General features: G+C 44.4%; 1 protein-coding gene across 1 annotated transcript; it reads left to right on the forward strand.

Annotated features, from left to right (window-relative positions):
- Nucleotides 1-265: 265 nt before the first annotated feature.
- On the forward strand, nt 266-12125 carry M1AP (meiosis 1 associated protein). Its single transcript, XM_066317468.1, has 9 exons — nt 266-545; nt 2797-2979; nt 4617-4791; nt 7731-7904; nt 8452-8602; nt 9134-9275; nt 10130-10336; nt 10863-11018; nt 11169-12125. Exons 1-9 carry the CDS (start codon nt 297-299, stop codon nt 11310-11312), a joined length of 1581 nt encoding a protein of 526 aa, XP_066173565.1. The 5' UTR covers nt 266-296; the 3' UTR covers nt 11313-12125.
- The last annotated feature ends 131 nt before the right edge of the window (nt 12126-12256 follow it).

Consider the following 12256-nt stretch of genomic DNA (forward strand, 5'->3'; position numbering starts at 1 on the left):
ATAGACTTCTAGTGTGGTTGCAAAGTAGCAACCTTACCCTCCAATCCTTGGTTCATTGTCCAAAATCTATATAAATCAAAGTTGAAAAATAAACTTCTCTCTTTTTGCCCTGATGACGTGACAGTGTGCCTGTCATTCTTTTTGTGTCCTGTAGCAACACGGGTCTAAATTATTACTGAGCTGTGCTTTCAAGTGAATGGGAAAGGGAGAGCCTCACTCATTGCTGTTCTTTATTTATTTCTCTCTTATTTATTTCAGTTGCATCACAGTGCACGTAACACCCACGTGCAGAAGCCATGAATTCCAGAAAATTACCCTCAGAACCACGGAGGATTTTTGCTGCTGCCAAAGCCCCCAGCCAGCAGCCCTCCCGCATCCTGGTGGTGGATGTCACCTCCCCTTCCTGGGCCAACACTTGCTCCGTGCTCTCCGAGGCTCTGGAAAACGTCCTGTGCCTGGCCTGTGGCCTGGCAGGGCCCTGCCGAGTGCCCCTGCTCAGCCTCTACGTGGTGCAGTCCCAGCAGGAGTGTCTGCTGCCCTTCACGGTATGCCCCAAGCTGTGCTGCTGCTCAGGGATAAAAACGCACAAAAAAATTCTGATTAATTTCTAAATTCGCATCTAAAAAAATCTGTATACAAATTTATATCTAAAAAATCTGCCGTTCTCAGAACAATCATTTCGCAGCGAGGTGAATTTTATGGAAGGGTGAAGTTTAAAAGGAGGAGTGTCATTTTTGATCTGTGAACCTGATAAATTAAGCTTTGTGCTCTTCCTTCATAAAACACCTGCTATAAATCAACTGTTGCACCTTTCATGTGCTGCTTTGTGCTGCACTGCCTCTCTCAGAATTATCACACACAACTCAAGCTGTAATAATTTGGATACTGGACAAATATTACCAATGTGTGAGAGGTTCTAGATATTGAAGGGGAAAGGTGCAGAATTAAAATATCTGCTGAATATGAGAAGCATCCTGAGATCACAGAATTATCTGTAAACATCCTCTAAGACTAAGTGCAATTCTAAACTCAGCACTGCCAAATCCATCACTTAACCATGTTCCTAAGTGCCACATCCACACAGATTTTAAATATAGAGATCTAAGTCAGTAAGAACAAATATTGCTCTTATTTAGGGCTCTGCAGAGGAATAAATGTAGGTGGAGAATGAGTAGCAGCTCTGCAGTAATAGTTTGGGAATACAAATATGCATCTTAAAGTTCACAAGAATTTTGAAGTCATCCTGTTAGAAACAATCACACTGAGCACTCCCATTTATACAACAGCAGTGTAAACACACAGGATTAACCCTTCTACTTTATACAGCAGTGGTGAAAACATTCTGAAAAGTTTTGTCAAGTCTTCACATCTTGAGAAAAAAAAATAAAAAAACCTGGAGGTCAAATAAGCAAATGTGATATGCAAGAAGACTGTGGCTAATGGTAGTGTTTATTTTGTAGGAAAGGTTATAGATAATGTGACAAGGATAATCTTATGACTGCTGCTCCTGATCAGCTGTCTTCTTTATTTAAACAACAATTCCTCATTTTGATAGCCACAGTTTTTAAAGACAGAGGAGCCCTTAGATCACTGTTTTGTTTTGCTCATATCACAGGCTATTATATTTCACTAAAGTACCCCTGTCTCGTTAAAACTTCCCTCCAGAAAGCCATCTAGTTTTGATCTGAAGACAAGATGGGTAATCAAGTACTCCTCTTGATAATTTCATCGAGTGGTTGGATGAAATAATTGTCATTGTGAAACCTATACCTGGTTCCTAATTTGCATTTATTTGCTTTGTCTTCCAGTGGTTTCTTAATGTATTTACTCTTCTGGCTAGATTAAAGAACATGCTTGTATTTTATCCTTTCTCTAAATAGAAGTAGGTCCCTTCTCTCTTCTGGCTGGAAAATCAAGAAAATATTATAAGTTTAACTGCACAACATTTTTACAATAATTTTAATAATTTCCAAGCCATTCCTTGTATTCACTCTGCTGGGTTGTTTTTGGTTTGGTTTGGCGTTTTTTGTTTATTTGTTTTTGGGGTTTTTTCTGGGTGCTACATTCCAATAGCAGACACCAGCTGCTGTACTGAAGGTGTTTTTCAGAGCTGTTTTAAAGGGTGCTGGTTAGCCAAATAATGAAGTCAGGAAAGCCCCAGAGCTGAAAATAGAGACGGGGAGAGTACATGGGGAAGTGTTACACACACTTACCCTGGTTTTAATCTTTCCTCAATGCTTGTTTATGGCCTCTGTTCCTACTGGTCTCCCCAGCAGGAGAGACCATAAAGCTTCCCTGGAAAAGGCAGGGAGGGCAAAGAAAGAGAAGCCACAATGGAAGTAGGTAACTGTGGGGGAGCGCAAAATGGTGAAAAGATAAGAAATCAGCATTTAGGCATCAAAAAATTCAGTGTGGGACTGAGTAAGGACTGAGCAGAGTCTTTGCAGCTTCCCACTCAGTCCCCTTGAAAGCCCACTCATGGCTCAGAGGTGCTTCAGTGACTCTGAGCTCCACACACCTGAAGCAAACAAGTCAGATGTTCACCTCTTCATTGGGGAAGGTGACCTCTGGCAGCAGTGTCTTTGTATTGCTTTAAATAAATTGTGTAGACTTCACTCAGCATCTTCCCTGGGGCCACAGTGTACCAGTTTAGCTGCTGGGTCTGTCTTAGCTCTGAGTTCTTGGTGAGGCTCAGGTGAGCTGACATCTCTGTAACCATCAGGCTTCCTCCACATTATGGAGAGGTATTTCATGGTGTTCACCAGCTTTTCCTGCTCCTTGAACCCTGTTTTGCAGCAAGTGAAAGAAAACTTTGCCCGAATTCAAGCCTGCATTTCGGAGCTCCGCTCGCTCCCGGCTGAAGGCTGCTTCCCACAGGGGGGGAACGGAGTGGTGCAAGCTGTGCAGGATGGATTGCAGCAGTTCAAGCAGTACAGCAGGCACACAGCAGCAGGAGGCTCCACAAATAGTTCGGTTGAGGTAAGAAAGTGCTGGGAAAGGAGTGGGGGCCATCCCACATGATCGTGATTTATAAATGTGTATTTCGTGAGCAGTGAGCGTGCAGAAAAATTTCTGTATTTCCTGTATTCAACACTCTGGCAGTTTCAGACATCCACTGTCCAGAAATCTTGAAGGAAGATATAAAGTCCTCAAATCCCTCTGGACAGATTCCTGTGGAAAAGGGGACATTTCTAAGGAAAGGTGGTCCAGGATCTGATAGATTTTGGTGGACACTGATGGCTGTGCTTTCAGCTCTGAATGTGTGTTTTTGCAGAAAGGGAAGGGAAGCTGCTAATAACACATGAGAACAGACGTGTCAGTGCAGAAAGCAGAGCAAGGTTCACAGGAGGAAGTATTTTTTTAAGCAGTATTAACTAACATGAAAGGACGGGGAGTAATCAAGGGGAAAGGACTCACACAGAAATGGTGTTTTCCTCTGGACAGCAGAAACTGTCAGCTCCAAACAGTCTTGCATTTCAGACTTCCCAGGATCAGGGTCCACCTGCCAGTCAGAAAAAACAAATTGAGATTCCCACAGGTGAAGTTTGCCAAGTCTTTCTGCTTCATTTAGATCCTTCAACCTTTCCAGAGTCTCACAGAGTCATGCTGTGATCAGGCTGCAATTGAGACTCACTTCCAGTGTCTGTCCAGGAAACATTGCTACTGATTTTCTGCTTTTCTTGGGCTTTAAGGTATTTTTCCTGACCATCTGAAAGGTGATTTGTGCTTTAACTCTAAACCTGGGGGTTGGACCAAACAGAGCATGCTTTTGAGACAAGACCTTTTTTGGCACACAACAAAATCCAGGACATTTTCTAGTATACTTGAAGGAACAAGCTACATTAAAAATTAAGTAAATCCATGAATGTAGAGAGTTTTTATTCCCCTAAGCAATCCTTGTTCCTCTAGATTATGCAATTTTATTGTACTTCTCTTTGCAAGGGGATGTAGGACATGCTGCAAGGACAGGCTCTGATCACTGACAGGCATGAGGGAGTTTTACCCTTACAAAAGGAAAAAAAAAAAGTTTCCAAAAAAGGCCTCTTTCTGCTTCAGATACTTGAGTGAAGTGACTGCAATTCCCCCACCCCAAGCTTTTTTTTTTTTCTTCTTTCTTTTTTTTTTTTTTTTTTTCTGCAGAGTAAGTTGAATTTTTGTTTCTTTTTCTCAGTTGCTCAGAGACCAAAACTTGGTGGTGGGAATCACACCTACTGCTGCTCTCTTTGGAAATATCTCCAGGATAGACTGTATAAGTAAAAAAAAATAAAAAATCCCATTCAGCTTTTAAGGGGGAAGGCCAAGTTTAGTCTATTTGAACTATAACTAATGTACAAGTCCCTTTTACACACAGAGACTCAGTGATTCACAAGGGCACAGAGCACAAAATCTGTGGATGTTCCTCTAGTGAACATCTCAATCCATTTCATATTGGCTTAAATGTGAGCCAAAGCTCAAAAAAAAGAAAAAAAGCTTATGAATCTGCTTTTGAATAGATGTCAAGTCTTTCATATTTCAGCAAGATTTCTCCTCTCTCTGTAGTGATGCCACTGCTACTCAACCTCTTAAGAGGGAATTGGAGTAGAGGCAGCTTCTTCATGCTCTGATTTGTGTTCCAGATCACAATTTTGACCAGTCAGCCCAGCAGAGAAATGGTAAAGCAGCTGGAAAAGAAGTTACAAGATGTAGATCTGGTGAGCCTGCGAAGAATTCAGGTCACTGAGGTTCTGAAAAGAGATTTTCTGCAGCCAGAGGACGTGGAGGAGTGTGTGGCAGCAGAGGAGCCCAGCAGTGGTGAGTGGAAGGCATTTTTAGGGAAGTTCCAGGTTTGGGCAGCACAACAGCCACTGGTTCTTGCTCTGGTCCAACATCTGCCACTTCCCTCTGTGCCATTTAATGTCACTTAGGTCATGGGAACTGCTGTGCCTGGAGGAAGTTTGTACCACAGCACTTCTCTGGGTCTTGCAGAACTTACAGACCTCATGTATCACTTCAGCTCTTGGTATTATTTAAAATTCCTGTGTGATACAGCTTCACTGTGGGGAGTTAAAGAGCAAAAAAAATCAAGTTATGGGGGTACCACACTCTGAGCCTGGAGAAAAGCAGCAGCAGTAAGCAGGAACTGTATCGAAGACAAAAAAACAGTCAATTAAGAGGCTTGGTCAGTGACAGTAACTCTTCTCAGCAATGTGCAGCCTGGGAGAAAGGATTAAAAGGGGTTATTACCGGTTTTTTACTGAGGGACAGGAAGTGTTATTTGTCTCTTTTGTGGTTGCAGTAGCAAATTTCTGCTCAATTGTCACAGTAGGGACTGGGAATGCTGCAGGGAAGCCTTGGAAGGCTCAGCTCCACAGAGGAGATCCTCTGTGCCTCTCTGTCACAGGGCTGCTTTAGGGAATGCAAAACCTCACCATATTAATTTTAAAAGTGGATTTTTTGTGTAGCCCTTTCACCTAGTAAATGGAATGAAAATATAAATGTGGACATAAAGGGCGTTAAAATGTCAAGTGATGAAATTCTAATTTTCTGAGTAGATTAACTAACTATTTGCTCTCTGAGAAAAGCAACAGGGGATGAATAGGTCAGATAATTGGAAAAATGAGCCCAACGGGTTTATGATGCCCATTGGAGCTCCTTTCTTTGGTTTCAGAAAAAAAATCCATTTTACTATTAAAAAATTACAATAAAAAGCATTGAATTTGCAAGATCCAGCATACAGGAAGTGCAAGATTAGTACTGTGTTGAACTAGAGAATAAATATTGTGATGCAACACTTAATCAAGAGCTTCATTTCAGTGAGGATATTTCTTCCATCAGTTTATTTAGGGGTTATTTGAACCTACTTACATTTTTTAATATCCAGAGCAGGATCAGGATATCCCCTCCATAGGCTCATTCCCAGGTTAGTGGTGGGAATAATCTGGAGGAGTAACTAACAGGATGTCTGGCCTTGGGATGGACTGGTCTCTAATTGATAACATGAGAATTATTATTATTATTATTATTATTAATAATAATAATAATTTTAATGACAATAACAACAATAATAATATTTTTCTCTCCCTGCCCCATTACACTCCCTGAAAGCAGCTGAGCCTTGCCAGACCTTTTGCTAACAAAGGTTAATATTTGCATGTGCTGGAGTTAACTGCTCCCAGCTATTTCTGTTTGATAAAAACAAAAACCAACTCCTGCAGATAAAGCACTAATGCCTTTTTTATGACCACAGCCCGTCTTCTGCAGTCCCGGGGCTCCTTTCTCTGGGTGGGCTCAGCTCTACAGAAAGTTTGAGATCCATTGCACAGGAGATGTTGGCACCCCAACCTGTTTTTTTCCTAATGAATGCAGTGAATTTCTTTTAAAATTGTCATGTCTTGTGCCAGCTGCAGATGTGTAAGTGATTAAATATCTGTTACAGAGGAAAAAATTACAAAAAACAAAAACAAAACAAATATTTACTGAGGGAAGAACTAAAGCATTTACCAGCTCCAAAACACAAATAATTCCCCTTGTCAGCTGTGTTTTGCTGTTTGTAAAAGTCAATTACATGGATTTCCTGCTGCATTGTCTTCTGAGCTGTTGATGCCCTCTTCAGTGCACATCGCTGAGAGAAGCCCAAGTCTAAAATCTGTAGGGAATGCATCCAAAACAGGATCAGCCTGCAACAGTGAATTCTGCAGAAAAATGGGAGCAAGAATCAGTGTCAGGGCAAGGGAGGTGGCAGTGGGAACAGCTCAGTTTATGAAGAGCAGCTTCCAACTTAAAAAAAAAGAAATAAAGAACAACAAGAACAACAACAAAAAGGAATTAAATGTCCTGGCTGCCAGGGACAGTCAGAGAGGATGATAAGGAAAGGTTTTTAGTAGCAAGGGCACTGTGAAAGATCTCCTGTTGTGAATGGGAGTCAAGTCTGCTTTGCTGCAGAGACACAACCAACAAAATCTCTTACTCAAGGCTGGGAGCTTTGACTGGACAGTCAAAAAGTGTGTCCTGCAGAGCATTTGAAGAATTACAGTCATTACAGTAGTCCTAGATTATTTGCCATCTAGAAATGAAATAATTTCTGGGCGTTTTTCTTTGGTTTTGGTGGGTTTTTTTCCTAATGCATAAGTGTCATTTTTGCCAAATGGCATTAGAAATGCTAATGCGTAAAGAAAAGATTTCTCAGTGTAGATGGATGTAGCACTGTTTTTTAATCCCTCTGCTGGCCTGGTAATTAAAAGGGAAAAAAAAAAAAAAAAAAAAAAAAAAAAAAAAAAAAAAAAAAGGCTATTTCTGCTATTTACTCATCTTCTCAGAAAGCTTTTCCACATCCTGGCTGTATGGTAAAGCTATTTGCACTGCCAGACTGTACCTTCTGTGTTTACAAATGATTATATTGCATGTCTTATGCAATTTGCAAATTGATTTACTTTTTTTTTTCTTCACTTTATTTAATTTATCCCACTTTATTTTAATTTATCTGATGGACTTCAAGCTAGCTTCTCATCTGGATGCACCTTTGAGATACTATTTGTGGGTGGTTTGGGGTTTTTTGGGGGGGAGGTTGTTTTGTTTATACCCTGCCTAACTTTTCTGAGCCTACATTTCTCCATGCTTAAAAGCTGTTGCCACATCCCACCACATTTGTCTGCACCTCTAACAAAATTTAGTAATTGCTGAGTATGAGAAACCAGAGAAATCTTTTCAATGGCTGAAAATATTGGTGCCTTTTCACCTATTTTTTCCTGCAGATATGACAATCCTGGGAATGGACATCGAGGTGCAAACTGTAGAGGACAATGTCATCAGCCTGGAGATGATGTTCAAAGCGTGGCTCCATGACCATGGCACAGAGAGGGAACAGCTCCATCTCCTCCTTCCCTCAGGAAGTTTTGGCCCCGCTGCTGCACCCAAGAACACCTTGAGTATTTCATTTTCTCTCCCTTCTGCTCCTCTTCAAAGAGCTCCTGAATCCCTCAGCCTTTAAGGTTTCCCAGGATTGTCCTAGGGGCACCTTCCCTCCCATTTAGAAACCCAGGTGAGGTCTGTGGTTAACTTGGAAGATCATCAGCCTTAGAAAGCTGCTGTTTTGCTGCCTGGGCTGCTGAGCCTGCAATCGTTTCTATTGTGCAGCAAAAATGTGCCTGGAGGGGCATGTGAATTCACAGCCACGTGGTCAAGGTAAAAAGGAACCTTTTAGGTCTTGAGAGTTGAATTGCCGTAAAAATTGTGTTCAAAATTAAGAGTCTGTGCCAGAGCTGCACTTAAATAAAGGCTGTTATACAGAGAGCTGAACTTAAAAAAAGGCTGTCTTGCAGAGGGACTTGGGGACAGGTTGATGCCTTGTGTCAGGCTTTAGTATTTTCCTTCCCCCAATAGTTACTAGAAAACATTAATTTTTAAGTGCTTTGAGCATGTCATGTGCTAAATACTGCAAATCCCAGTGACCTAAACCATTTCTCCTCCTCCCAGTGTGCCTGAAGTGTGATCTGCAGGAGAGGCTGCTGGACCCAGCCCTGCTTTCAGGGACAGCTGATGGCACTGGGAGAGCAGCAGATCCCAGTTCTCCCTGGCACATGGCAGCGTGGCCATCCACAGCTCTGCACAAACTCCGAGTGCTCAAGTGAGTGCTGCTCCTTGTCTTCCACTGGGTAACTAGGAGAGGGTGCAAGAAAAAGCTTCACTTTCCTGTGCAATGTCACCCTGGGGCCTTGCTGACATCACCCTGGGGTGCTGGTGAGCCAAATTCTGGTGTGAAAAAAACTCAGTTCCATCACTCCTTCTCTCATGGAACAGCACAGGCCACGTGCAGACAGACCATGGTCACACCCGGTGTCACCACAGCACTCAATGAGTGTGACACCACAGGTGTCATTCATGCCCAAGTTCTTTCAGTGAAATGTTTTATTGCAGTAATTCTGCTCTCTCATTACCTAATGCGGCCACAGCAATTAATTGGGATGTCAGAGCCTAAGCAAAGCCTCACAGTGCTGTGATTTTGCCTAAGAATTCACTTTCCTGGCAGCAGTTCATGGCACAGAAGTACTTTACAGTGTCTCTTCTGAGGTTTATTTATAGGAAAAACCAGTGTAATTTCTAGGCTGTGCAGTTGTTCCTACAATGATGAGCACTAACATGAGCTGTATCCTGGCAGGGCTCTGAAGTCTGAAGGGGTCTGTGAGTCTGTACTCTATGGGTTACCCTTCATCATCAAGCCCACAAGCTGCTGGCAGCTGGACTGGGATGAACTGGAGACAAACCAGCACAGCTTCCATGCTTTGTGTCACAGTCTGCTGGTGAGTGTGTGAAAACTGGAGTGAGATGGGGAGGGATGGCCAGGAAAAGGAACCGTGAGTGCACACCTTGCAACATCTGTCTGACTGCACCAGGAAATGCTTTAAAAGCTGCAGCTTCCTCTCATGGTCCAGAGTTGGGCTTGTGAATCCTTCCATGTGCTGGAAAGATGCTACAGGTCATCAGACCTTAGGGAAGACCCTCAAACTTACCAGAAATGAGTGTTTGGAGGTGTGAAGTGCAAATACCAGGGCTAGAGTTAGAGTTGCAACTTAAACAATTAAATAAATAATTAACCAAGTGTCCGAATTTATGATGCTGAATTGTATACCCATTCATCTGTTTAGCCCAGAAATAAGTTTTGCACCTTCAAAACTAGATCTGAGAGTGAAGGGGGGGGGGGGGGAGGAGAAGCAGTAGAATGTCTGAGGTGGTTGTATTCAAAAGTCATTATTCATTTTTATGCTAGTGAATACCTTGCTTGTTAAATAAACAGGTTTTTTTCCACTTTTCTCCAGGGAAATATTTTCCTGAACCAGTAGGGGGAGGGGCCAATTGAATCTCCTTTCTAGAGGGACTCCTTTAGAAGTTTCCTCCCAAATTTGCCCTACACCAGGACACCAAGGCTTGGAGTGTGGAGAACTGGCCATTACCGACTGGACATAAAGCAAAACCGTGTGTTTTTCTTAATAATTGACTTGTTAAAAAACAAAACAAATGCCATACTGTCCTTAGCCCTGCTGCAGAATAGTTCCCCTTCCCTGATGCGTGAGTTTGTGCCTGCCCTGAGCCCGCAGTGGTAGTGCTGAAGGAAGTGGCTGTTGCCTGTTGTTCACACCTGGATTTTGCCCTTTAGAAAAGGAAGTGGATGCTTCTGGCCAGGCACGAGCCCCAGAACATTGGACCAAACTGGAACGTGGTGGTGCATCCCTATTATGTCATCATCCCCTCTGACTCTGCCACTCTCCTGGTGAAAGCAGTGGCCATCAGAGAGCTCCTGCTGCCCTCAGCCTTCCCAGCCCTCCTGGCTGAGCACCCTGAGCGAGTCAGAGGCCCCATCGAGGTGAGTCACTCATTATCAGCTCTCCTTATCACCTCAGCAGATAACAAGAGAAGGAAATGGCTGTGACAAGGTCTAGTGACAGCTGAAGTGCGATGGAGCACTCCAAAACTCCTTCTAGCACACAGCTTTCTCCATGGAGAGCAAACAGCTGTCCTTTGGAGAAATGCTGCATGTCTGTTGGGGGAAGAAGCCTTGTGAAGCAGAGTTGAGGGTGACAGTGCCCAGAAAGGGTGCTCCAGCTTGTTGGCTGACTCTGGGCACGGGAAAGGGTAGGACTGCATCCTGTAAGGGAATGTTTAAATCCATTAAGATCTGTTTGGAGATGCCTCTTGTTGAATACACGGCTAAGAGTGCCCTTTATGGATTGTAGCACAGCCAAAATCCCTTTACTTTTCACTGCAGGGCAGCTTGGAGTGTCTACAACACTATCCCTGAAAAAGAAACCAAAAAAACCCACAAACACACAAACCCCACAGCTTCTACCTGTCACATCCTGTAGCAAACTCAAGTTCTTTCTTCCAAGCAGAGTGCCCTGAACAACTTGGAAGTGGAAGTTGCTTACAACCCCTTGCACCTGAAGAGCAACCTGTACAAATACCTGAGGAGTTCCTTGTACAAGCCCCCACACCGGCAGCAGCTCCCGCCCCGGGAGCAGCGCCCAGAGCGGCACCAGCCCAGGCAGGTGAGTCCCTCCCTGTGTGTGAGCAGCCTGGATGGGGTCTGATGTCCCCTCCTGGTCACATTCCAGCAGGGGCTGGATGTAGCACCAGCGAGGCGAGGCGCAGCCAGTGCCTCCTCCCACAAGCATTTGTGTTCTGTCCGTGTCTTGCAGCCTCAGAGCAGAGCCAAAGCTGCAGTTGCTCCCCTGCTGATGACTCCCTCTCCCCTCCAAACGTTCAGACCAGCAGCAGCAGCCAGGAGAGGCTCCTGTGAGGGCTCCCTGCTCCCTAAGGAGTATGAAGAGTTCCTGCAGTGAGCTCCAGGACCTGCCTCTGGGCAGCCACAGGTCCTGGCTCAGCAGCTGGGCGGATGTGGTCAGGCAAGACACCGAGCTTGGCCTTGGTCAGACAGGCACTTCCCATCGTTTGTTCCTCCTTGTTGTTGTTTCATGGTTGTGTTCGTCACTGAGCCAGTTCTGCAGGAAGTTTGCTGCTCGGGGACCCTCTGTCCAGAGATCAGCTGTCCCCTGCAGCAGCAGCAGCACCACGTATTTCCTGTTCTTGCCAGCACACGTCACCAGCCTACCTCAAATTTGGGTTTCTGACACTGGGCTAGCACAGGCCACAGATCACAGATCACTGTCAGAAGAGCTGCAGGCAGGGCAGGGAGGAAATCAGACGAGGCAGACAGTCGTGCTGAGCTGCCCTCATCCCACAGCAGCAGCTTCAGTGGGGTGGTTGAATAGGAATGAAACAGGGCTCTTGGATTAAATGTTAAACTCTGGAGTTCTGCTCTCCCACATGATTTGTTTGCTTCCAAGATTGGCTTCACTCTCCAACGCCCCAGCTCATGAAGGGGGTTGTAGCGAATACCAAGTCAGAGCAATTCCAGGGAATTCCTGCCCATATGCCAGCCTGTTTCTCAGTGCAGTTGTAGGGCAGGTGCCCCTGGCATGGCAGGAGCCAAGGGCAGCTTCACCAAGCCAAGGTGGGGTGGTCTCCCTGAGCCCCTGATGCCAATCACCAGCAGAGTTTGTGTTCTAATTACTTGGTTCTGAAAAGCTGTTTCAAAATAAAGTTATCCCCCATGGAGTTCACTCTGCCTGTGGTTTCTGACATGTCCAGCACTGCTATCCCACTGAGCTCTGCTTCCTGGGAAACAGCTGCAGGTGAGCAAGGGCATGAGGCAAGCACCACAATCCCATCAGAGCTATCCCTTGGCCCTGGGATCCCAGCTCTGACAGGCCCAAAGGCATGGGCT

Source organism: Sylvia atricapilla, chromosome 4 (genome assembly GCF_009819655.1).
Source record: "Sylvia atricapilla isolate bSylAtr1 chromosome 4, bSylAtr1.pri, whole genome shotgun sequence".
In the NCBI taxonomy this organism is placed as follows: Eukaryota; Metazoa; Chordata; class Aves; order Passeriformes; family Sylviidae; genus Sylvia; species Sylvia atricapilla.

Bases quoted from the DNA above. Each gene is read 5' to 3' on its own strand.
- M1AP (XM_066317468.1), top strand. From the start codon at position 297: ATGAATTCCAGAAAATTACCCTCAGAACCACGGAGGATTTTTGCTGCT. The intron at 9,276-10,129 runs GTGAGTGTGTGA...TTTGCCCTTTAG, and splicing joins CTTTGTGTCACAGTCTGCTG to AAAAGGAAGTGGATGCTTCT. The intron at 11,019-11,168 runs GTGAGTCCCTCC...CGTGTCTTGCAG, and splicing joins AGCGGCACCAGCCCAGGCAG to CCTCAGAGCAGAGCCAAAGC.